Source organism: Erpetoichthys calabaricus, chromosome 4 (genome assembly GCF_900747795.2).
Source record: "Erpetoichthys calabaricus chromosome 4, fErpCal1.3, whole genome shotgun sequence".
NCBI lineage: Eukaryota > Metazoa > Chordata > Cladistia > Polypteriformes > Polypteridae > Erpetoichthys > Erpetoichthys calabaricus.
The window spans coordinates 31094763-31122153 of NC_041397.2; the positions used below are offsets into that span (position 1 = coordinate 31094763).

At 36.3% G+C, this 27391-nt stretch overlaps 1 protein-coding gene across 26 annotated transcripts in view; it reads right to left on the reverse strand.

Moving 5' to 3' along the window:
• Positions 1-27391, reverse strand: part of nbeaa (neurobeachin a) — a 925612-nt gene that overhangs the window by 595690 nt on the left and 302531 nt on the right. For all 26 annotated transcript variants that reach the window (XM_051927338.1, XM_051927337.1, XM_051927335.1 and 23 more), the window contains exons 9-14: positions 24954-25151; positions 24374-24507; positions 19249-19357; positions 14654-14806; positions 11157-11325; positions 3519-3598 (exon numbers count right to left, since the gene is read on the reverse strand). In XM_051927338.1, the coding sequence (XP_051783298.1) occupies positions 3519-3598; positions 11157-11325; positions 14654-14806; positions 19249-19357; positions 24374-24507; positions 24954-25151 (843 nt within the window). The remainder of the gene's footprint in view (positions 1-3518; positions 3599-11156; positions 11326-14653; positions 14807-19248; positions 19358-24373; positions 24508-24953; positions 25152-27391) is intronic.

The window sequence follows — 27391 nt, forward strand, 5'->3', positions numbered from 1 at the left end:
CTTTTCACTACATTGGAGAAAATTGGGTTTGGCTTGAACATTTGTGCATGGATCAAACTACTGTATACCAGTCCAGAAGCTTCAGGTTGTATTAAAAACATTATTTCAGACTACTTCAAACTAGAACATGGTACTAGAAAAGGATGCCCCTTGTCACCACTGCTTTTTGCAATCACCATTGACCCACTGGCAGTTCACTGTCGAAATGCTTATGAGATAAAGGGGATTATCAGAGAAGGACTTGAACAGAAAATTTCACTATATGCAGATGATATAGTACTATATATATCAGATTCACAAAATACTGCAACTGCAGTCCTAACAGCACTAACAGAATTTCAAAAGATTTCTTGTCTCAGAATTAATTTGAATAAAAGTGTGCTCTTTCCAGTGAAGTCTCAAGCCCACAATATTAGATTGGACACCTTCCCTTTTATTATCACATATCAGTTTAAATATCTAGGGGTAAACATCACAAGTAAAAATCAAGCTCTTTATCAACAAAATCTTGCTGTCTGTTTGGAAAAAATTAAGCAAGACTTGCATAAATGGTCTACCCTCCATCTCACTTAAGCTTCTCTTTCTATTTCAAAACATTCCAATATACATCAATAAATAATTTTTTAAGAAGTTAGATTCAATCATAACCTCATTTATTTGGAATTCAAAACATCCACGTATCAAAAGGGCGATCCTACAAAGACCTAAAAGACATAAGTTGGCATGGCTCTGCCTAACTTTCAATTTTATTACTAGGAAGCAAATATATAAGCTATAAAAACCTGGACATTGACACAAATCAATGAACATAAACAGGCTTGGCCGCAATAGAAGTAACATTCTGCAGTCCTTCTTTATATTCCTTGCTTTGTACAAGTTGTACAAGGTATCGCCAATTGTGAATTTCCCCTTGGGATTAATAAAGTATCTATCTATCTAATATACTAACAACCCAATTGTGCTTCATTCAGTCAGAATATGGAACCAATGTAGGAAGTACTTTAAGACAGAGAAGCTTTTATCTGTGGCACCTCTGCATGAGAACCACCTTTTTCCACCCTCTCAAACATACAGTTTTTAATGCATGGAAAACATTTGGTTTAAATCACTTAGAGACCTGTACATAGACATCATCTTTGCATCCTACATTACATTCCAAATTTAACTTTCCAGCAACACATTTCCTTCACTACCTCCAAATTAGAAACTTTGTTAAACAAAACCTGCCCAATTTTCCTCACCTCTCACCAACCTCTATTCTGGAAAATATATTGATCAGTCCTGAGGACAGCATTTCTGCAAAATATAAAAACCTTTTAAAGTCCCTCCCTTTCAAACATCCCAGAGTACAGTGGGAAAATGATCTCTTAACATTTCAAAAAAGAAGTAGAAGGTAGCAATGCACAGAATTCACTCGAGTTACATATGCGCAAAGCATATAATTATTCAACTTAAAATTATATATCGAGTGCATCTGTCTCGTTTAAAATTGTCCAAAATGTTTTCAAGGCAAGATCCAACCTGTGAACTTTGCAATCAAGTTCCAGCCTCATTGGGACATATATTTTGGACGTGCACCAAATTAACATAATTTTAGAACAAAATCTATAAATGCCTTTCAGACATCCTCGAAGTCACAATCCTTCCTAATCCACTAATAGTAGTGTTTGGAGTACTTCCAGATGGGCTTAAAGTAGAGAAGGACAAACAAACTGTAATTGGCTTTACTTTACTATTGGCACATAGGATTCTTCCAGTTGATTAAGATAAGTCTATTTCACCTCTTTTATGTCAGTGGATAACTGATGTTATATATTATTTGAAATCGGAAAAAAATCTAATTCTCACTTAGAGGATCTGTGCAAAACCTCTTCAGAACCTGGCAGGATCTAATCAATAACATTTTAGAATAAGCTTTTAAATTGAAGAAGTGGATTCTCTTCCCTTTTAATTCCATTTTTTTAATTAATTTATTTATTTATGTATATTAATTATTTAATTAATTATTCCTCCTATTACAGTTTTACTCTGTTGGCCTAGCTCTCTCTCATGGGTGGGGATGATTCGTTTCCAACCTAGTTTTGTAAAACTTGACTTACTTGTATGGAATGTTATTTGATTTTAATAAATTCAATAAAATTAAAAAAAAATGTTATAGAATAGCTCAAGTAACTTGGTTTCTAGGGAGCAAAGCCTACTGGCTCTCACGTCCAATTTTTTTCTTTTTGGAGTGCCTTACCCCCTTACTTTCCCAGGTGTAATCTTAGATCATCAAACATTAATTTGCTTATTATTCCAGCAGCTAAGCACAAAAGAAGTGATTAAGTGGCCTTTGGCTGCTGTTCCACAAAAAACTTTACCAATAGTAAATCACTAGGATAGTATCCACTTGTTTAATTTGTTTTTTTTTTTCATTGGTTATTTTATTTCCACTTTTAGTAGTGTATATATTTATTGAAATATCATATGCTTGCAATCATTATCAATCTCTGTTTTTCCTCTTGTTTCTTTTTCCAGTTTTCTGTGGTGGCGTATTGTTCTATCACCACCTGATCAAAGTACTGTGCAGCCACCTGTGATGTTGGAATGAATGTTGATGCTCCAAATGTCGAAATGACCCACTGCATTTAATCTTCTGGGATAATGTGCAAAAAGAACAGGAACAACTTAAAATGAATCCATAATTAAGGACTACTTTATTTATTACTTTATATATGTATTATGCATGTGCATATTGATTTATTCTTATTTTTTTTTTACTATGTTTGGTATTTTGTTTATTAATTTTTATACTTATTTATTACAAATGTGCCTTTAATCCATTTTTCTTTGACATCTTGTAAAGCACTTTGGGTTATATGCTTTTTGTAAAAACGTTCTACAGAAATAAATGTTGCTGCTGTTGTTGACTTTTTGAAAAGTGTGTCAAAAAGCTACAAGTATATAGCACCGACAATAAGAATGAAAATGTCTGTCTTCATTAGGGGATGATTAAATAGAGCAACTGTCAGAGTGGAAAATAAACATTAATCCCCATATTGCATTGACATTAAAATTATGTCAAAAATGTAAAAAGAAGCATTATGAATGAGCCTGAAATATATATCACTATTATATTTATATTATATTTATGTAGCACTGAGTCTTTAGCTGATCTTTTTAATTTATAAAACAAGAAAATGCAAGTGAACTTAGAATAGATTTTTCAGTTTAAGTAACAAATTTTACCAAACCCAAAAAACCTTTGTGTCATGTTTTAGTACATTTTACGAATTACATATTCTGGAAAGTATACATTTATTTAGCTAAGCACATACAGTATATCATCTGCTGTTGTCTATAGCTAACAATACATTTACATTTTGGTAAAGTCAACCAAGTGAATAATTAAAGTTAAACAATGACATTAAACTGAAACAATATCATCTGTGGTTTCCTCCCATTGGCAAAACAAATTAAGAAGAAAGACTGTCATTAGAATAATGGTTAGATGTAAAATAAAATATTATTGACTTTACCTTCAATATAAGCTGTTTTAGAAACAGCAGCATGAAAGCTCGAAGAGAAATGATTTCCTTCTGTGATGGACGTGGACCATCTGAAGAAAAAACAAATTATTATGACCCAATGAAAAATGTTACATATGCACAGACACAATATGATTATTATTCAAAATTAGCTTTGTCGGTCTTATTAATTCCATCCACATATTACCTGGGTAAAATGTTTCTACAGCCTGTTAAACAAGTTGCAACTAATTTTCCTTTTCTACAATATTCACATATCAATAACAAATTTATAATTTCAAGTTTGGTTGGTTGGCTAATTGTTAAGCTGTTTCAGTATTTTGTCTAGATACCTTTAAACTGTTAAGGTTTCCACTGCAGGTCCATTAATCAGGAATTTGTTCCAGATTACCATACAGTAACTATTTGTACAGTATGAAGAATTCTTCCCTTTCTTTCTTCTTCAATGCACTTCCACCTAATTTAGTTTGATATGAAGATTACTAATATATCCATGGATATATCCATTTTTGTTAACCCACTTTTCCAACAGTGACTAGGAGCAAGCTCTAGAAGTATTAGGCACAAGATAAGAAACAGATAAGATGCCAATTTGGAATAAAAGGAATGCCATTTATTACTTGAATGCTAAAAGTCTATGCATTCAAAACCTTTGGACCACCATCAATAAATGCTTGTTCACCCATGAAGCAAAACCAAGTGAGAAGCTACAAAGGTAAACAGTTGTTAGATCATAAACATATATAAAAATAAGTAGATGGGTCTAATTCCAAAACTTAACTGAAACCCAACAGAGCTGTTGCAGCATATTAATAAAGTTTTCCAAGGGGTTAGTATAGGTAAAAAGTTTTGCAGATGAATTCTACCTACACTGTAGTCTCCTAACTCCATGGGATCAACACTAAACAGAACAGCAATAGTCCAAGTGGGTTGTTTACTGAAGCATACTTAAGAGTTCTTAAACTGATGTTTTAGGAAACACATACTGGGGGAATTCCTGATAACTAAAAGTTAGCAAGCGTTAAAATATTACTGGCCAATTAGTTTAACCATATCTATGTTAATTAAACCAGTTCATTATCGTTACCATCACCGGCTCACTTACAAAATCCCATCACTTACTGAAGGTTCTTGACACCTTCTAGCATTTCTCTTGGCTTTCTTATAGATCATCCTATCACTTTTTGCCTTATAGCATCTATTCTTTCATCAACTGCAATCTCTATCTTAGTACAGTAAAACCTCAATTTTTCATCACTTGATTCACCGTCAGTCTCTGTTAGCCGTCAAGGTCAAATAAAAATAAAAAATTGCGCACGGCAGCGCTTACCTACTTACTGTACTATGACTGCCATGTGGTATGCTACGAACTGTGCACATTGGAACAACTCTCCGTTGTGCTAGTGCGTAGTGTTCTTCCTCAGCACCTCTCATCATTCCGCATTTTAAAATCACTTTGTCAGTTACATACCCTCAGTTTTACTAATGTTTGTTAGTTATTTTCTTTTGTTATAATTAATCTACTGTACATTGTTATGGCCAATAATTGCAAGCTTGTGGTGTTGAAATTGTCACAAAAAACTGAAACTATTATGAAATGGTGAAAGTGTTAAAAGAATTGCTTCAATTTATGTAGCAGGAAGAACAATAGTGAATGGTATAAAATATGATGGTGACAAAATTGAAAAACATGTCGAAAATGGAAACCAGTAATGCTATTTTGTATTAATGTTAATGATCTTCTGTACTATAATTTTAAATTCTATTATTGTATATTATGTTTTGCTAATATATTCTGATGTACAGGCAGCTTGTGATATGCTATGGAGGAGCAGAAAGGGTGGAATTCTGTGTATGTCATCAGACTTGGTGAATGGCTTCTGTACTGTAACACACAGACTCACCTCTTAGGAGATGAATGATAGGAGAAGTTAGGAAAAAAAAGAAAGGTGCGGCAGAAGGAAGTTTTGAGTAGGGAGCCAGGAGAGTGTGTGAGTGTTTGCGGTATAGAGAAAGACAGAATGTAAGTGGCAGGAGATAAACTGATTGGAAGGGAAAGTTTTCTTTTATTGTTTTGGAGGTATGCTCTGTAACTCAGATAACAGAGTATAAGATAGGGCACCATTTGTTGCGGAACAAAGATTCCAACTGTAGAAAACTCCAGTACCCCCGAGTTGTATACGCTGTTTGTTACAATATTAAATTAATTAATTAATTTTTTTAATACTGTATTATATTTTGTTAATATAGTAATGTTTTGTAAATAAATACGACTATTCGCTAAATCAATTTATTGTATATCATTTTTAAGGTAGCTGTTCTGTTATCCCTCTTTTCGCTTATCCACACAAAATTACACCCACCTCGGCATTTACACCACTTCTCAAATGCCAGAAAAATGTGCACCTTCCACTGTCCTCAATAAGTATTCTTGTACCCTTATCTGTGCACCTCATCTCACACTGGCTGCACACATCTTGTCTCCTTACATTCAGTACTTTCCACCACTTTACTTGATTTTTTCAAAGCAATTTATTCTCATAGCATGTTCTCCATGCTCAAAGGACACAACAGAAACTGAATCACAGAAAATGCTCAATAAACATCAATTATTAAACTATTAGACACCAAAAAATAAATACATAAATTTGTGACACAGAAAGTTCTGGACTAGACCAAGTAAATATTAACCAGAAACAAATACTACAAGATAATAAACAAATACAGTTTGTGATACTGAACAGAGGCCTAAACAGAGGAGGTGAACTGAGAGAAGGCATGAGAATGTCAGCTTAACAATTGGTTATTATGGGGCAGAACATGATTGCCAGTATCAGTGGACCAGATTGGGTTGACAGGACTGTAGTTTGGTGCATAGCCATTTTAAGCCTTTCAGGCGAGCAAAAGAATTTTGTATTCATTCTTATCACACTGAAGGAGTGAGTAAAGACTGAAATGAACAGACATTGCTTGCTGTATGTTGCAAGTATCAGTGAGAACACTTGCAGCAGAGTTTTGAACCAGCTGTAGTGCACGCAATAGGTTAGAAAGGGCATTGTTAATGGGCAGTTACAAAATTCAATGCAGAATGCGTTGAAGATATGGACAGCTTCTTATCAGAAAGAGATAGGAAGATGCAGATACAGAATACGTTATGGAGATGAAAGTAGGAAGCATGTGTAATGATGTGTATGTGAACTGAGTAACAAAAGAAGGCATTGATAACTACATGAAAATTTCTTGCAGAAGGCATGATAATAACACCACCTTGTGTGAATTAAAAGGACTTAATTTTCTTAAGCTTCAACTTAGCGCCAATTACTACAAGATCTTCTTTTGTTCTAGTTTAATTTTAAAAACCTTTAATTTTTTTTCAAGGAAAGTTTAAACCAAGAGATTTTATTAATATCAATTTTTACCATTGAAATGGTTATGAGAATCATCATCATCATCAAAAAAATGACAATCCTGGCCAGAGATACAAGTAATATGGCCAACTGGAACAATGTACATATAGGAAAGCAGGCAGTCAAGATCAGTGCCTTAAGATCATCTTTGTGTGACTGGTGCAAAGAATAAAAATCAATTTTCTGCCAGTTATATAGTACTTAAACCGAATGAGGTACCCAGGATGGTCTCCATTCTAGAAAGACCATTGCGATTTAAAGTATTAAAAACTACATTTGGTTCTAATAAAATGAATATACTGACTTGCCCATTGTCTGCTACCATAAATACAATAAATCTTTACTTACTCTGGCATAATAAACAACCAAATATCCAAAGCATGAAGTTTAGATCTGGAAGATTGTGCTTAATTTGATGGTGTTTTAGACTAAAGAATGTAAGGAATCTGACTGTTAAAGAACGCTTTATATTCTTTACCTCGATTTTTTAAAACCTTTTAATGAGGTACCTGTGAGAGGCTTGTTCATAAAAGAACCAGGTAGTGAGCCAGTATACCATTGTATAAAAAGGTGCAGAAAAGCACAGAAACCAATACATTGATATATAAGAAATGTTTTAATTTATCTGACATTAAAGGTAAGGCTCCACGGAGTTCAGTGCTGGGGCAGCTATTCCTTGCATTTTATAAAAGTTGTCTAGATAAAGATTTATCTAATATCAAATCCTACCATACCATCCTCATAGCCAATTAATCCAATTCAGGGTTGTGGGGCCCAGAGTCTACCTTAGCAGCATCAGATACAGGAGAGGAAACCGCCGTATACAGGATGCCTGTCTTTTTCTGGTTCCAAGGTATACCTAATAACTTACTTACATTTGCAAAGTAACACAAATCTGAATGAATTAGCCAATACTCTACAGTCAGTAAAACATTTACAAATATACTGACACAATTTACATTTAGACAAATGTATTATAAAAGTTTAACGTTCTACATACAGGAAGCAAAACTGAAAAAGGCTAATAATGTACTATACTATATGCTATGTTAAGTGGTGTACAAGTCAAGAGAGGTTATGCCTAAACTGTATAATACACCAGGAACGCCACATCTGGAATATTATTGTGTACAGTTCTGATCTCCACATTACAAGATGGTGTGACAGTAGTGAAGGAAGTCTAGGGATGAGCTACTAATTGCAGGACTCTGGGTGAAAACAGCTGTTAGGAAAGATGGAAGGAGCTGAATGATTTTATCTTAAAAATGTGGAGAGTAGGACATGGAATGACGGAAGCGTTAAAAATTATAGAAAAATTATAAAGTTATTATATTAAAATGAATTCATCAAACAGAATTTAGGGGCAGAGACTTGGAAACAGTTCAGGCAAGGCTTGCAAATCCCTGGGGCCTCACAAGGGCTTTCTTTTACATAGGTACTCATTGCAGCCACAAATCTGCAGCAACCCCATTGAAGCATAGCATCAACACACTACAGCTACACAATCTCTAATACCTTTATTGTGAAAGTGTTTGTGATGAATGTTAATTTTTTAGCAACGTTAAACGTAATCATAGCTAATTTTATAAATCATGAACAGCAAAATCTAGACTGACTTAGTTTATTTATAGCAGTAGAGTGATAAATGTGTTAGCCATAGATTGATACAGAAGAAAGTAGGGTGAAATGACACCTTTTATTGGTTAACTAAATAAATTACAAATGGAAGCTTTCAAGGCAGCTAAGGCCCCTTCATCGGGCAAGGTGTAACAAAGAAACTGAAAAATACTCCAGCTTATATTGGGACAGCAAAGTGATTTTCTTCTTTCATCTTAACCTTTTTGTTCAAATGTTAGCAAAATTAATAAACCTTAGATGAATTAAACCTGAAAGAAGAGAACAATGAACTAATAAAATGTAGAGATAAGATAACCATCACTAGAGAAAGTCCTGTAAGGTTTATTTTGAAGTGCATTGTCTGTAAGATAGGCCTCTGATGTAGTCAGCTGGTCAATCAGTCTGTTAGTCCACATATCTGGTCATAAAACTCTTGTCTCTTGTCACACACGCGTGTTTAGGAGGCAACTAAAGGGCTTGAATACATGTAATTTCATGCCGGACCAGAGGGTGGCGAAGTGCACTAATTCTCCCTCTCGATCTCTTACAGACCATTCCAGGGAAATCCCGCCCGGCTCTGGGGCAGCCAACGACGTCACTTCCGGTTTTGACGACACCACTTCCTGTAATAGCCTTTAAAGCCGCCATCTTGTTAAAATTGAGTTAGTTCTGTTTTGGACTGAATAGTGTGAACATGGATCTGATTATTAAGAAGTTTTGCAGCCGGGAACAATTATACTGGTGGTGGCCCCAAACCTTTGCAATGTCTTGTGATCTTTATTGTTACACTCTATTCAGACCATTTTGTAGAGTATTGAATTTAAACATAAGTTTGTATTCCCATTCTCTCCACTCCTGTTGGGTCTTGAAATTACCCATAAGCACAGTGACCCTCAGATCCTTTATGCTGTAGCCGTTACTGTTAAAGTGTGCTGCCACCGGAAGATCAACACTGTTCTGATTGATATGAAATCTATGCAAGTTCATTCGCTGGCGCAGTGTCTGACCAGTTTCCCAGTGTTGGGGGACCTTATGCACATGATTAGGTAGACCACATTAGCAGATCTGCATGTGAACGGACCCTTTATTTTATGCTCCTGCTGGCAACGTGATATAACTACCTGATCTGTCGTGTAGATATGTGCACAGGTGCCACACCTGCTCTGTAGGCAGGGAGATGTGCCACTTGCTGCCAGGCCACACAGTTTTGGACAATCAGTTGTTTGAGGTTTGGTGGTTGTCTGTATGCAAAGAGGGGAGGTTCTGGGAATATATCCTTCAGTTTATTGTCTTTCTGTACCATGGATTGAAGCCCTTTCATAATTTTGCGAAGTGTTTCCAGATGTGGATAATTAAGTTACAACTAGTGGGACCTGGTTCTTGGTTTCTGCACCTTTGTATTCCAGACGGTTTTCTCTGGGCATAGCCGTCGCGCTCCTGATTTGTAGGTCAGTTTGTAGGTTAGTTTGTTTAGACCATTTAGCCATTTCTGATTTGGCTTCAGTCAGCCTTTCCAGGCCCCACTGTAGTGTGTGACCAAATATCAGCAGCACCAGTCAGCTACATGGTGAGTGGGTAAAAGTGAGGAAGAGTCTAAGATGTCAAAATTGAGTTCTTTGCCAGTCCGGACTCTTCCTATTACTGTTGCCTCTGGAAAGAGATGTTCTTCATCTTTAATGTTGTTTAAATCTTACTTGACATCTGCCATGCACCAGGAGACACTTTCAGCCAGGCTCTAATTTGAAGAGAGTGAAGTTTGAAGGTTTTTGCATCTGGAGGACATACTGGCTGCATTTACTGTAGCCAAAGCCCATTACAGTGATTCTAAAAGTTACAATAACCTTTACGAGCAATATTCTGATCTATCAGAATTTAGTGTACATATAATTGTGCATGAAAGTGAAAATGATGTTTGCCAAGAAACTTCCCTCCCAGTAAGGTACATATAAGTTGTGCAGAAAGCCAGGCAAAAAAGAAGTTGTCCAGAATCCTTTTCTAAAGAGGGAGATGTGTCTTACAGTAGAAAAGGGTTATGGAAAGAAACATTTTGAGCTTAATTGTTTAACTGAAACAGACAGACTGGTAGAAGATTTGTCGGCTTCCTCTTTTTGACTTACCTTAACAAGGAACATTAAAATGGCTGACTGATAAATATAAGACAAAAATATTTTTAGCATCTTTCTAACATGAGCAAAAAAGATGCACTATCATGAAAATCCATTACTTCTCAAAACTAAAAGATCAAAATCTTTACAGCTGCCATAAAAAGTGAAATTCAGTCTTTCAATCTACTGTTCATTATAACTGTCCTTATAAGATGTGACATTAATTACATACTGCAAGCAGTCTGTCTGCACAAATAAAGGTCTTCCTCATATGATAAGTTTAGACTCAACCTTACAAAGCATAATCCAAATGACATGCTCTCAAAGATAACAAATGCTTTCTGGCTTTACCAATTAGATAACTCCATGTTTAACAACTATCTCATGTCAATTTTCTGCAATGAACATTTCATATTTAATTATATATCAGCTACTTTTGGCTCTGACTCTGTGTAATTAATCAGCAAGACAGTAAAGGGTTAAAATTTTCACAAACTCACCTAAACCTTTAGGCGTTATGCCACTGCTATCAAGAGGATTCAGTGCCCAGTAGTAATACTTCAGGGTATGCATCAACTGTAGTACAGTGCCAACCCTACGGATGGTACTGTAAATGGTGGCAGTACCAATAAATTCAGCAGAAAGATAAGTATACAGTGACAACTGGACCTGAAGACGAGAGGATACAAGAAAGATTTATAGAAAAAATGATACAGAAGAAAAAGTTAAACTGGTTACATTTTTATTTGAATAAAATTGTATCCATTCCAATATATGGATTCATGAATCTTGGCAGCATTATGTACAAAACAGAAAATATCATGGGAAGGGACATTAACACAGCAAATAACATGCATATACACAAATTCACCCTTCATAAAAAGTTTGGATCACTAATTAAACTAAGAAGCCCATCTTTTGGATGTGATAGGAAACTGGACATGGAAATAATGAATGAGTCCTGTTCCTCTGTGCTGGACCATCATTTTATCAATAAATTAACCAAATTTTCTAAATATGCTAAATACTTTTACATCTATGTAACAGCAGATGGTCTTTTTTATTTACCCATTTTTTTAATGGTGAAATAATTAGGCTTGATGCCAGTTCTCCTTCAGGTGCAATGCACAGTATATACTCAAGATGGCACTGTTGTTCTGTTTAAAACTAAACACATTGGATAACTGAAAAAAATGCAATTTGTACATAGAAAGAGTAGCCACTACCGTGATACAGTAAAGTGGGTCATTAGAATAAACACGAATGGCTGTATTAGTGAATACATGCTGTGCAAAAAGTATTAGGTTAAAATGATTGTGGGCTTACAAGGCCATTTTTGTTTTTGTTTTTTTCTGCACTTATTATGACCACCTCTGATAAAAACAATAAGACTTGCATATATTAAATAGCTTTTGTGTCATCAGGTGAATTATTTAATAACTGAAAATACTACTATTGACCAAATTGTAAAGTGATGCACTTATGTACTTGTCCAATCTTTGGTTTGTTTTCTGCACTTTGTGTGTACTGTGATAAAATATCTCTCCTTCTGACCTGAAAAGGATTAGAGCAATAGCTGCCATTTAAATCTAAGGAAAATTGCCTTTTTAAAATCAATAAATACATATACACACACACATATAAATGATACCCCAAAAAATGAAATATGAAATATGACAGTACTGTAGTGCAGTGTTTTAGATTTGTGGATCTACTGTCTTTGCAAGTTGGCACATTTTTGTACAGGTTCCTTTCAAATCCTCAACATACAGCCGAGTCTAAACTGAATCAATTTGCATGAATCATTCCACAACCAAAGAAAATATATGGTGAAATGGATAGAATAATTAACTATTTATGGAAAAAAATTCAAATAATACAATTAAACACAAAACATTTTGCTGTCTTTGTAATTTTCACTTAACCTGCCCTGAATGTGTAAAGTTGTGGATAATGTTCTAACTGTAAAACTGTAATAAGTTAAAACAACAATTTATTTTATTTTCAATTTAAACTGAGAACAATGCATTCCATATAAAAAAGAAAGAAAGAAATTTCCATTTTAAAAAACCAATGTGTTGTGAAAATGGTGACGTTAGTCTATGTTAGATATACTGTAGAGTGAACTGCAGCCTGGAAGAGTTAGGCCCCTTGTTTCAGCTCCAGTAAAGACTAGAAACTCAAAGTGATATAAAAAAGAACTATATAATGAAAAAAAATATATCATGAAATGTATAGGTGTAGACATATATATTGTGGCGGATAGCCGGGACCCTTGCCCAGCCAGGACGCCTCCACGTTGGAAGGACCGGGGGAGCCAGCCTATTCAAAGAAAATTACCTCCCCCAGAGTGTTAGATGGCAGCTACCCTGGGTTGCAGTGGTGCCTCAGACTCCTGCAGGGCTTCATGGGATTTGGAGTTTGGTGCAGCCCTATTGGGATCTGTGGGGACCACCAATGGGTGCTGCACCCAGCCACACCCAGAGAAAGAGAAAGAAAGGGAGAAAGAAAATGAAAAAGAGAAGAAAAAAAAGAAGAGTATTATGTTGTGTGTGCTTTTGGGACTGTGTTATACTTGTGTGGAGTGGGGAAGGCATTGCCCACTAGGGAAAAGAATATAAAAATGTCCTGTGCGCTTTGGAGTTGTGACTCAGTGTCTGTCTGTGCCGGGTTGGGGCGGTGGTGCCCACCTGTAAAGTTCCACTTTATGTGTGTATATTATATTATATATTGCATAGTTTACTGTCAAATAATGCAAAGAGTATGCGACATGTGTTTTGCCCTAATTCTGGGCTCATCACAAGCGTTACCTGGTAGTTAACCACCCATACAATCAGACTGTGATTCAGACTACAAATGGCATGAATGTAATATATATTATATATATATATATATATATATATATATATATATAGTGATATATGACCGGCAGTTTATCCCGGCCAATACCCCCATGCCACCAGATGGAGCCCTCCCTGCAACATGGAGGTGCCCTGAATTCCAGCAGGGCCTCATGGATCTTGGAGTTTTAATGCACAGCCCTGCTGGATACCATGGGGGCCGCCAGGGGATGCTGCAGGGAGGCCCAGGGACTTCTATTTGCCTTATAGCCCGGAAGTACTTCCCAGGCGAGGGGACAGAGGAAATGACGTACTTCCGGGCTGAAGAAAAGGAGTTTTACCCGACCCGGAAGTGTTATAAAGTCACATGGATTGAGGGACAGAAACACTTCCGGGTCAAGAAGTATAAAAGGACTGTGGGAGATCCCAGCAGGGAGCCGAGTTGGGAGGAAGGGTGACTGAGCTGCTGGGAGGTATGGAGCATTATTGAGAATTGTATTGTTTATTATTATTATAGAATATTGAAAGTATAGTGGAGGTGGAGGTGCTTTGTGCATATTATTATTATAATAAAATCCATCATTTGGACTTTTATCTGGTGTCTGGTCTGAGGGTTCAAGGGGACGACAGCGCCCCCTATCTGTCACAAATATATTATTATATATATATATATATATATATATATATATATATATAGATAGATAGATAGTAAGGTTTCTGAACTTTTTTAGGACCCCCCCAACTGGATGACATGCCAAAGCGAAACTGCCACATCTGTGGAGGACTGTTTGTCCATTGCCGAGGCAACCACGGGTTTGCAACTCAGCAGCAGAGCGCTGCGGAAACAACTACGAACTGATCGAGATTGCACTATATGCGCCTATCGCCAATGGGTAACCCAAGGGACATTATAAATGCAGGGAACAGTATAACTTGGCCACTCACCTGGCCCCAACTATGCCCGATTGCTGTGTCTGTGTATAGGAGAGTGGCAGCTCCCACTGCAATAAATAACTGTGCTGTTACTGTTTTAAGTTGAATAAAGCTGGTTTTGCTAAAGTTCTGAAACTAAGCCTCATGTTTTGGGGTAAAAGACAGGGACTCATACGTCACAATATATATAAAACACAAACATATTTTGGTAATTTTCAGCTCACCTTTGCAGGGGTATGAATCCAGATAGCAGCATTAAACAGAATATGGTCACATAGTTGCTTCAGGAGTGGTGCGCCATGTGTCAGGCCATCTAGATACTTCGCAAATGACAGGAACTGCTCCAGAACTGCACGGGTTATGTGCACTCTTGATGACTAAAAAACACAAAACAGTAACTTCTTACAAATTCCCATTTTTTCACATTATTGCAAAAACAGTTGAAACAAACAAATGAAAATATTCAGAATAAATTAGCTGTCAGACACTGGATGGTTATGCAAGTGTAGTAGGTTGTTCAATTCAGCTATGTATGTACTTATCAAGAAATATGGATGTTCATTATTTCACTCATTTGTTTTCTAACTGTATTTAATCATCATTGGACTCACACAAATAGCCTGCTTATGAAATATGTTTATTGGGCATTATTTTCACTATACTTTCATATACAAATTTATACATATTTTATTTCTACTTATTATTATTATTACTATGTTACATTGCTTGCTACTCCTTTTAATTTGCATTTTTGCTTTTTGTTTTCATTTGTGTGTTGTGATAGTCAGTAAAAAATAATTTCTTGGGCTCTGAGAAAGTTCTTTATATTTAAAGATTTAGAGGGGCGGGTGAAGTTCCTAATTAGACACCAATTGCTTGCTTGTGCCAAAGGAACATTATCTTAGAGTTACAAAAAATGCTACCACACAACAATATGAGAACATATCATTTCCAAACCCCTGAAACAGAACTTATTAAATGTCAACTTGTTACCACCAAGACAGTGAGGAAGTGGAGCTTGAAGGCTGAAATGACTAAATGACTGCTTCCAAATAACAGACTGGGAAACGAAGTGCGAGTCACATGGGGAAGATATTGAGAGACTCGGCCAGTACATCAGAGACTATATAAACTTCTGTATGGCACCCTCAAAGTCAGTGCATAGTTTTACAAACAGCAAGCCCCAGATTTCTAAATAGTTAAAAAGTCTTCTTAATGAGAAAAGGAGTGAATTCAAATCTAGCAACAAAGTGGCTCTGAAGGACATCCAGTGAGTGCTGAAGATAAAGCTTAGTGAAGGAAAGGGAGTTTACAAGACTAAATTAGAAAACAAACTGACACAGAATAACATGAAAGATGTCTGGAATGGACTTGGAACAATTACTGGACTCAAGCAATGCAGGGTTCAAGTACCAGAAGATGTGGACAAAGTTAATGCTCTAAACCATTTTATATAGATTTTCTCACCCATTGCCTCCTTCTTCAAATAACCCGTCCCCCGTACCATCCATATCATCAATTCCTGTCATTTCAACAAAATGGCCAGTAGTGTTGATCAGCGAATTTCGATTCACAACAAATTTGCTATGTTTGCATTCACCCTTGTTTGTAAAATTATTTGCTGAATTCAACTGGTTTAGGAGAATGTTTTATTTTTTTAATATCAGTGCACCATAATGCTTTGCGAGACCAGTGTGATGTCTCCCGGAACTGTAACAGCCAACACTGATGGGTCTGCCCTCGTGTATATAATGCTGATCATTTGATTACAGACTCTGTGGGACGAGTTATCTGTGCCTGAAGCTAAATGTGCAGGTCAATCTTCGAGTTCCACATCAACAGGAGAGAAGGAGTTGAGTACCCTATGAATGCATAATAATTAGCCATGTGGCATGGCAAGAGTAAAAAACAAACCTTGAAGGAGGTTATGAAATAATAACTAAAGATTTATTACCATTTACAAGATATTTCTATTTTTTTGATAGAATAAAATATGCAAGCATCAGCAAAGACAGTTTAGACAGCCTTCAGCGTGACTTCAAAAAGTAGAGCCAACAGTTTTAATCATGACACGCCACTTTGAATTTTCTGCCTTTAAAAGACCTACATATTTTTTATGACTTTTGACTATGATTTTGGCATTACGAATTTGTTTTCATGAAATTTATAACTCTCTGACTGTGTTCTTTCTTCTTTAATTTCACTGAGGAATGGTGTAGCAGGGGTTGGCACTATATTGGAAAAGGCTTTCCTTGTTGCATATTTCAAGCCATTTCATCCACTTCTTGGAAACACTACTGTACTTCCAAATCAGAATCACTGGGTGCAAATGCTTATTTTGGCAGAAAATAACCCTAAAAGAGAAGTTGTTCCATTATTTGCCATATATCTAACTATTTTCTCACAGCATGTCAAAGTTTCCTTTCAATAAAAATTAATAAAGAAACATATAATCCCCAGAGGAGAGACACACAACCATGGAATGAAGTACAAACATCTGTAAGGACTGAAGTTTGTAACCTAAGATCAAAGTGCCATTTAGGTCATTTGGGTTTAGGGATAAAAATATATTCAACACATATATTACACATATTAAAAATATATGTTCATGGAGTCTATGTGCATTTTTTTGCTCTTTAATTTGACATTTTTATAGATCTTAGCTGAGCTTTTGTATCTGTGACCCAGGACAACAATGAACAATGTTAAAAAAAAAATTTTTTCTTGGGACATGAAGAAATTTTAAAGAAATATTGTCAGATAAAATTGTAAATATTTCATTTTCTCTTTGATGACATTACTTTGTACATGGCAAAGATTCTTATTTGAGTTAAATACTGTTCCGTGTGACTTTAAAATGGATAAGCATATTAAATGTATAAATGAGTGAGTAGGCGTATTTCATCCAAGATTTCTTCCTTACATCTGATTCTGCTTGATGAGATTCTTTTTCAATTAATCATTAAATTGTAAAAAAATGATAAAAAAGAGGGCAAAAAATAAAGTGCTAAAAACATTTTCCAGTTCTAAAGTGAAAAAACTATGCAAAATACTGTACAGTTTGGATATGGTTTACTTCATGTAATAATTTGTTTTGCTTCTATTGTACATATGTCTTGCCATCATGTTTTGATTATGTCAACATCCATCCATCCATTATCCAACCCGCTATATCCTAACTACAGAGTCACGGGGGTCTGCTGGAGCCAATCCCAGCCAACACAGGGTGCAAGGCAGGAAACAAACCTCGGGCAGGGCGCCAGCCCACCGCAGGGCACACCCACACACCTAGCACACACTAGGGACAATTTAGGATTGCCAATGCACCTAACCTGCATGTCTTTGCACTGTGGGAGGAAACCCACGCAGACACGGGGTGAACATGCAAACTCCACGAAGGGAGGACCTGGGAAGCGAGCCCGGGTCTCCTAACTACGAGGCAGCAGCGCTACCCACTGTGCCGCATTATGTCAACATTGTGCACCAAAAAGCTATTGCGGTCAATACACAATGTAACTCAAAAGTGACAGTTTTTTAAGATCAAAAGGTGATATGATCACTTTTATCTCAAAGTAGTTAGAAGCGCTAGGAAATTAGTTTGTTCTGATTTTACTGAATCCATATTTTGTGTGTACAGTGTACCAGGTGTTTGCTAGACACTGCAAGGCTGGTCAAACAATTGAAAATGTTAATTATTTTCCACTTACCTGTGCTTTCCACAGGTACTCTTTCATTTTCAAATACATACGGGGTAATTTTAGTGTATGTGGAATTTTGTCGCATCTTTCTTCAATGTCGGGCGGAGTGGTGGCTCTGAGGCTAGGGGTTTACAATGGCAATCGGAAGGTTGCCAGTTCGAAATTCGTAAATGCCAAAAGTGACTCTGCTTTGTTGGGCCTTTGAGCAAGGCCCTTAACCTGCAATTGCTCCATCCTGGGTAGGACGTTAACCTGCAACCAGCCCTGCATGTAGACCCTCCAACCTCCAAGAAAAAAACCTGGGGGTTGGTGGCAGAATTGGCACTCTGGCCACCACAAAAATCCTCACACTGGTTCCATTCCATCTGAACTAGTGTGGTGCTGAGGTGTCACCCGTTGCATGGCTGCACTCAGGTCCTAATCTGGGATCCTGAGTTGGTTTGTCATGTGGTGGGTGCACTGCACTGCTAATAGGGCTAGCCCCTCAACCAGAAGGAGACTTAAAAGCATCCAACAAAAAGAACATTTTACATATTACAGAAAGCAGCATTTTTTGAATAAGAAATTATATTTAGCTTATAATGAAAGATCAGAACAAACAGCTTAAGAAGACAATGATGAGGGTTGTTATAAACATTTTAATAATAATTTTAATAACTGACTGATGGAGTAGTGGCTCTGAGGCTAGGGATCTATACCAGTAATTGGTAATAAGCTGAACAACTCAGGGGGTTGGTGGCAGGATTGGCCACAGTAAAAATCCTCACACTGTTCCATTCCATACAAACAAGTGTGGTGCTGAGGTGTCACCCATTGCACGGCTGCACTCGGGTCCTAATTTGGGATCCTGAGGTGGTCTGCCGTGCGGTGAGTGCAGCAACATGATGCATCAGTGCATGTGGCCAACCTCTCCTCTTTAATAACTGAGGGAAAGCTATTTACTTGTTATGCGTAATATCTGTCACGCCTCACTGGCCCTTAATGAAGAAATGCCACTGATTAATATTTATCTACATCATAATTTGCTTTTTTCAAATTGTCAGACTGATAATATGAAAATGTATCTTTTGTTTTAACCAAGAAAAATGATTTGTGAAAAAGAATTATTTTTTAAATCATACCTTTTCCAAGAGATAGCCAATAACCAAGAAGCCTTTTCCACCCAACATTTGTTCCTGCATGGCTACAGAACTTTTCAACAGTTCAACCAGGAAAGCCAAAAGTGTAGCACTAAAAAAAGCGAATTATAATAAATTAATCACAAAGTGAAGATTACTTTTATGGTTCAATGAAGAAAACAATTTCTTAATGATTAATGAGATTTCAAAAATTTTGAACTGAAGTATATTCTTAATAAAATGAATCTACAATATATGATGAATCCATTGCGTATCTAAAACTAATTTATATTTTTTAGCATACCAACTAAGCATCAGCACACCTTTTCCACACTGAATTCTCACAATTATCTTGAAGAGGCAAAATTTTTAGCCCTGTAATAATTAACAAGAGTCTGAACTTTTATGCAGTGGGAATACGTACAAGTCCTTTAAACACTAATTAGCTTACACTAATATATTACATGAATATACATAAAAGATCAAATACAGCAAAACTGAAGTCTGTTCAACAATACGTTCTCACAAATTCATGCAAAGGAGAAGCACATGCTGCCTAAAGACCATCTCCTTAATTGGACTTAAAACTTTTTTTTGCTACACTTTATATTGAACAATTTTAGCATTTTGATTGTATAAACAGTTAAATAGAGTATCCCACAGTAAACAAGTAATATTTTTTACTCTTGTAATCAATTTTCTCAAAAGGACAGTTCCTTATGCTTTAGATGGCTAGTATTCCAGTCTTTATAATCTTTTTTCTCATGCAAAAGCTATTATAAGAAAGGGCAACACTAGGCTGAAACTGAAATGCCATATTCATATAGTTTGTATGTAAACTTTAGATGAGTTACAAATATTTATTTGGTCAAGCTAAACATTTAATTGAGAATAGCAATGGACAGCTGATGCAGCTAAACTTTTGCCAAATTCATTTTCAAATGAACTAGTGCCTTTTAAACTAATTGTATCATTTTCCTCTTTGGAAGAGAAGAACTGGACTTTATACACAGACAGTGTGTTACTTTTTGTGACAACATATTTCTCATACTGAATTACACTTTCTCTATATGTGCTTCCTATTCCTGCCTTTTCTAAGTCTCCCTCTTTTTCACACACTCACACAGACATTCATATTTCTGACAGATCTGAAACTTCTAAAAATAACAGCATATTTTTGTAATGATGATTTCTGAAAATGTTAATTAGCAATCTGTAACTTCTATGACTGAGGCTACTATTACATTTACCAACAGTACATCTACATAATAATCTAAGAATTTTATCTATCAAAATTGTACTCTACTAAAACCTATTAGCTGTTAATAGAGAAGTATCAATTAAAAGTATATTACTTTAATCAGAATGCTTTATTTGTAATAATAATATGTCTTCTTATATACATTTAAGTTGCTTTACAGAAAATAGTCAAACTAACAGGCAAGTTTCTTTTTCTTGTAGCATATGCTAAAAGAAGTGTCCACCTTGGTCAGTATTCAGGCTGCTCTAATACAGTATATAAGTTATATAGAGAATCACTTTCTCAAAAGACACATTTTTAAAGTGCATTTAAGACTGAAGCCTGGAAACACTTCTTTACACAAAGAAATAAATAAAATTACTAACAAACTTTTAAATTTGTATCTGGATGATATACTTATAACCTACTACATATTTAAACAAGTTTTGAGAGCCCACATGGTCTCCTCACATTTGTCAAATATCTTATATAGTATAATGCATATAAAACAAAAACTGTTGATCTACACCATTGATACCTAGTGGCAGCAAACTCTGTTGAAGTGTGGCTAAATAAAATTTAGAAATAAACAGACATGAGACAAGTTAATTAAACTTTAAATCCATGTTCTTGACCCACTTAATCCAAATATAAGATGGTGGAGGTGAAGTAACGTAATTTATAATATTTATATATACCTATATCTCTATATCTGTCTATCTATCTAAACGTCTACGCTTGGAAGTGTGTATGTCTGTCTGTCCGGCCTGGAAGTGAGAGGTGGAGTCGTGCTAAGGGCTCCACCTCAGAGGATACGCAAGCGAGGCCAGCACATTGGCAAAACTGTATCTCTTTTACTTTTCCTCCCACCGCTAATACACAAACAATACAAGCACGTCGGCAAAACAAAACCTTCTAGGAGATAGTTTCTGGAACCCCATCCTTTTTACAGCACAGGCTTACACAGCTAGTGTATACATTATTCGTCATATGTTCAGGGGGAGCAACCATGGGCTGCTCAATACCTCCCCCAGGACACTTGGTGGCAGCCTCCCTGGATGACGGTGGTGCCTTAGCTTCCCACAGGGCTCCATGGGAGATAGAGTTCTCCACAGCCCTGTTGGGATCTGGTGTGGTCACCAAGGGGAGCTGCATGGGCCCCTGAGCCCAGTTGGACAAGTGCAACCAGAAACAGGTGATCAAGCACCTGGAGCACTTCTGGGTGGGCTATAAAAGGAGCCAGCAACCAAAACTCAGTGGCCAGAGTCAGGAGGAGGAGCAGGACGAAGCTTGACGGGTGGAGTGGTGCTGCCAGAAGGGAGTGTGTTTTGTGCTTGTGTTGTGCCTGTGGGGTTCACGGGGAAGACGTGCCCCACAGGTGAAGAAAATAAAAATCTTTGGTTGTGATTTTACACGTGCCTCCGTGTGAATCTGTGCCGAGTCAGGCACAATATAACACCTTCTTACTAATATTATTATTATTGCTCAGCGGTATACATAGGACAAACTTCAAAAAGAATCGCAACACGTATACAGGAACATCGCAATGCCGTCAGAAGAAAGGACTCACTTTCATTGATCTACACGCATACTAAATCAACAGGACATACATTTAACTGGGACAATGTACAAGTAAAATTTAAGGCCAGTACTAAAAGTGCCAGAGAGTTGGCCGAATCTTGGCTATCAAATGAGAACGCCATCAACAGACACTTGGACATAAATCCAGCATATGCAAACTTAAGAAGAACATGTTCATAATAAATAAACTGTACACCCAATACCCCCCCCCTCCATCACACTGACTTAGCCACCTCTCCACGTAATGTTTTGCTATATATTGCCTTTGATTCTTGTAAGTCTAAGCATTATCCTCGGATGAAGACCCCTGGCAGGGGTAGAAAGCTCAGGAATAAAAACTACTTTATGATACGTGATTCATTTTTTCTCCCTTTGTGGATCTCCAGCTGCAAATATGCAAACTGTATCACAGACCTTCTCTTCCATATTATATATATATATATATATATATATATATATATATATATATATATATATATATATATTTGCAGTTGGAGATCCACAAAGGGAGAAAAAACGTATCACGTATCATAAAATAGTTTTATTCCTGAGCTTTCAACCCCTATCAGAGGTCTTCATCAGAGGATAATGCTTAGACTTACAAGAATCAAAGGCAATATATAGCATCACATTCAGTATTTTGGGGGGGGATGGGGGGAGTGGGTGGCGGTGACTAAGTCAGTATGATCAAGGGGGGGGGGGGGGGGGTGTATCGTTTAATTAAAGTGCATATGTCCTTCTTAAGTTGCTGGGTTTATGTCCAAGTGTCTGTTGATGGCGTTTTCATCTGATAGCCAAGACTCGGCCAACTCTCTGGCGCTTTTTGTACTGGCCTTAAATTTTACTTTCACGTTGTCCCAGTTGAATGTGTGTCCTGTCGATTTAGTATGTGCATATATCAAAGATAGTGCGTCCTTTCTTCTGACGGCGTTGCGATGTTCCTGTACCCATGTTGAGATTTTTTTTGACGTTTGTCCTATGTATACAGCTGAGCAAGAATTGCATGTGTTTCGGCTGTCGATTTCTTGTTTTTAGCATTAAACAGGACCATGCGCAGATTGTTGGTGGGTTTATGTGCTATTTTGATGCCCCACTTGGTCAGGGTGCGTGCTGTGCCTTCTGACACATTATGGTGATACGGGAGTGAATGCCAGGTGGGGTGGGGGTTCTGATTTACGTCGCTTGTATGCCGATTCCTTTGGCGCCTGCTGTGTAGACTCCGATTAATGAATGATTTTGAGTATCCGTTCGAGGTGAAAAGTTGAAACAGATAGCGTCTCTCATAAATTTTTGTTTCCTCTTCCATATATATATATATAAATAAATTGAAAATTATGCAAAGTTTGTAAGGAACTGCAAAGTGTGAGTTATAAGAAAGATGTATGTATGTTTCTGTATTCACAATTAAATGTTAGCAATATCATTCTAACATGATGCTGTAGAGTACAGTATGCTTTGTGTAGCACATGTCAAAACAGGTTTAGCCTAAGCTGTATAAAGCACCTCACCTGGAATATTGTATTCTGTGAAGAGTGATATATAAGAATACTGTACATCGAGCTTAACTAAACAGTTTTTATTCTCAAATCACAACAATACCAACATTTGAAACAGTCCAGAGAGGAGAACAACCTTCTAAGGTGTAACAAAAAAAGATAAAAAGGTAACAGAAATAGTGTAGCTTTCTCATAGATCTAGGGACATGTGGTCAAATCTCAGCTCATTTGCTTTTTGTTCACAGTTTGTTCATAAAACCCTGCAAATGTGTTCATAAAATTCTGCCGAAATGGACATCGGCTACCTGCAGAAATATGCTTAAATTAACTGATTTCCCAAAAAAGATTGAATGGATAGAAGAAGAAAGCATTTTAAATTATGAGAGGAGCAAATAGAATGGAGGCATTTTGTTACTCTGTGTAAAGATTTTCAAATAAGAGAACAACTGTAAATTTATCTGTAAATTTCACACAAAAGTCAAATTATTTTTTGAAACAGACAAACGGCACATTACCCAGCAGGGTGGCATGGTGGTGTGATAGATAGATATATAACAACTGTAAGGTAGTATTCCTCTGCAATTTTTTTTAACTACTGTACAAGTCACTAACATAATAAATGTATTTTGCATTAACACAAGGTTAGTAATATACAGTAGTTTGCAGCAAGTCTTTTGGATAAGATAGAATAAAACAAACTCTTCATAAATGCTGAAGTATAAAAAATATTCCTGTTCTTGTACTTTTAGAACTTTGCTGTAACTTAATAAAAAATTGAGCACTAAATAAAGGAAGCATAATCTTCACTTACCATACTGTGGTTTCAACCTGACTGTCATTCTGTTGACGGTAGTCCAGTTGTGCAAATAATGGAAAAAGAACCTGAATCCCACCAATTGAGTGGATTGCACTATGAATGGAATGAGTCACTATTGCCTTTACATCCTGTGAAACAGAAGTAGATGATAAAGATAAATTGAAATGTAAGCTTATCTACAACTTGCAAAGAGGTTAAAGGATGAATCCAGGATTCTGTAATTCTGAGGTAACAGAAAAATGTCTGGCCCAGCATGCAGCTATATTTGTGCAGTATAAATAAAAATTACTTAATTTTACTAATTATGGTACTAAACTTAATTTTGATTTACTTTTACTGAAGCCAAACTGAATCAGCTCTCAGTAGCTACAAAATTTGGACAGAAACTATAGTTAAGTTCTGACTTCTAGGATTGTGAATATTTTTTCTTTCATTTCAACTAAAGGATGGAAAATAATAAATATTGCATAACTATAAAATTTGGTAATGCACATTACAAACATAGATATGAGAATCTTTGGGTAGTTTTAAATGTACCGTCTTAACTGTATTGAGAAACATATCACATACAAACCTGAAGCATAAGGGCATGAGGGGAGTGTACAAAAATGGAGGAATTTTCCTTTGGTGAAGATTCGAGGCAGAGCTGGGCATCTGTAGCCTTGGCGTTGTATGTAAAAGCTATACTGCTGGCAAGTTTCCCATCATAAAGGACCTGCTTGTGATGTTCAGCCAAGTGTATGTCACTTTCTGATTTAAACTTAAAAGTACTCTGGAAAATATGCAGACAATAAAAAGAGTTAGACTCAGAGTAAAATACACACTAGGCTCTGAAAAGCAATGTTTCAAATAAAACTTGTAGGAAGGTTGACATATATAATAATAATAATAATAATAATAATAATAATAATAATGCATGACTTTTTATCATTGCTGTACCAGAGAGTGGACAACTGTTGCATGATGGTCTTCACAGACATGTGTGTTTTAATAATCTTTTGGCTTTTATTGTTTTTGCAATCTGGTTCCACATTTATTATTTATGATCATTAGATTCTGCCACAAATAGAAGAAAGTATTTAGTATTTCAGTTTTAACATGTTAAATACAGAATTTCTAGCATTAATTACAGTATCTACAGCCAAGAAATTGGTATGTTTCAGAGATCAACATGATCCCGAAACTTATCCTCAGTGCTATCTGATATAAATATTAGGGTGTCTTCATTATTAAATTACTAGGGGGCTCTGCCTCCTGCTCGCTTTGCTCGCCAACCCCCGTGCGGGCCCTACACACTTGTCATTTCCTGGATCTGCCGCTGGCGATGAATCATGCTGTGCTTTTGGATAAACATGTATATCAACTCTGACTTTGATATCTCCATCTTTCGAAACTATTATCGCTGACAATACGTCACATGTTAGTTTATTATATATGTGAGCGTGATCTTTCAGATTCATGTAGAAATCGAAGAAAACTATTTTGTCAGTGTTTTTCAGATAAATTTCGTGTAAAGTGCAATACTTTTGGATGAATGGATTTGTATCCATTATTTGCTGTAGAATTTATAATATGTCCGATTGTTTAACTCGTTCGATTCAATTTTGCATTGCTTCTATGTGATCATAAATATAAACCAGACCGAATTGTGGTTTCTTTGAAATTAAAGTCGTAGTAGCTCTATCATATCACCTATGTCCATAGATTTGAACGCTTTTCGCTGTTCTGTTATTTCACCAAATAATAAATTTCTGTTTGTTAGCACTAATGCGATCTTTACTATCATTTTTTTGAGACTTTAGAATTTTAGTACTTTCATAATCTTTAACCTGCTCTGCATGTGTATGACGGCAACGTTTTTGAACCTCTTTATGACATTCTACTTTGTCTTCTACTCTATCTTTCTTTGTCTTTTCTTCTTCTACTGTTATCTTTTATTTCCGCCCCCGCTTGGACCGGTTAGGTTTTCAATTCATCTCTTGGCACTCTTCAAGTCTCGTCTCATGGGACGTGAAATTGTCTTTCTGAAAATGTCTGATCTCGTCTCCCTGAAAAAGTCTCGTCCCAATATTTTTTTTATATAACAGAGAGAAATACTTCTACAACACACATGTACTATGATTTTTCAGGTAAGGGAGACAAATGTTTTGAATTCTGCAGTGGGTTGGCACCCTGCCCAGGATTGGTTCCTGCCTTGTGCCCTGTGTTGGCTGGGATTGGCTCCAGCAGACCCCCGTAACCCTGTGTTCGGATTCAACGGGTTGGAAAATGGATGGATGGATGTTTTGAATTTAGGTAGATACACTCACTCATCATTGCATCAGAGGGTGATGGCGTGTTGCATGTTGATTTGAACACGCACTTAAGAATTTCATTATACTCTATACATGTGACAATAAAGACCTTATAAACCCTAAAGAGGTGCAGAAAATGGGAGCAAACAGGGAAGCTACCAGGTAAGGAAACATGATACCACATAACCAATTAGATAAGATTTGAGCAACACTGAAACAGAAACTTCATAAAGATGTTTTTCTATCTGCCATATGGAACAGAGTGAATTGTTAGGTAAAAGCATCTGTTTTATGGAAAGTAACATTGTGATTGCATTTGTATGAGACTATTTAGCATAGTTCATATATGGTTGTTTCAGGGTGGCAACCAGGTTTGAGTTCAAGGTGCGTTCATGTACACACATTTACAAGATGAATGTGATCTATAAAGATAAATTAAGTAAAAATGTGAGTACACTAGGATTTATAAATACGATTTTTTTTTTTTGCCGTACTCTTTTTCCTGTTTTTTTTGTTTTATAAATAAGACATGATCTGGGTCAGTTTATAATTAAGTTCCAATCCAGTGTTTTTCTTATTGCTCTGCATGCATCCCTCTGTAAGCCAATACCAGCATTGAACTGAGCAATACAGCATCATTACAGAATATATATGTTTACACCCAGCAGGATTTTTTATTTTTGCCTGAAAACCCTAAATATCATCAGTGTGTCACCTA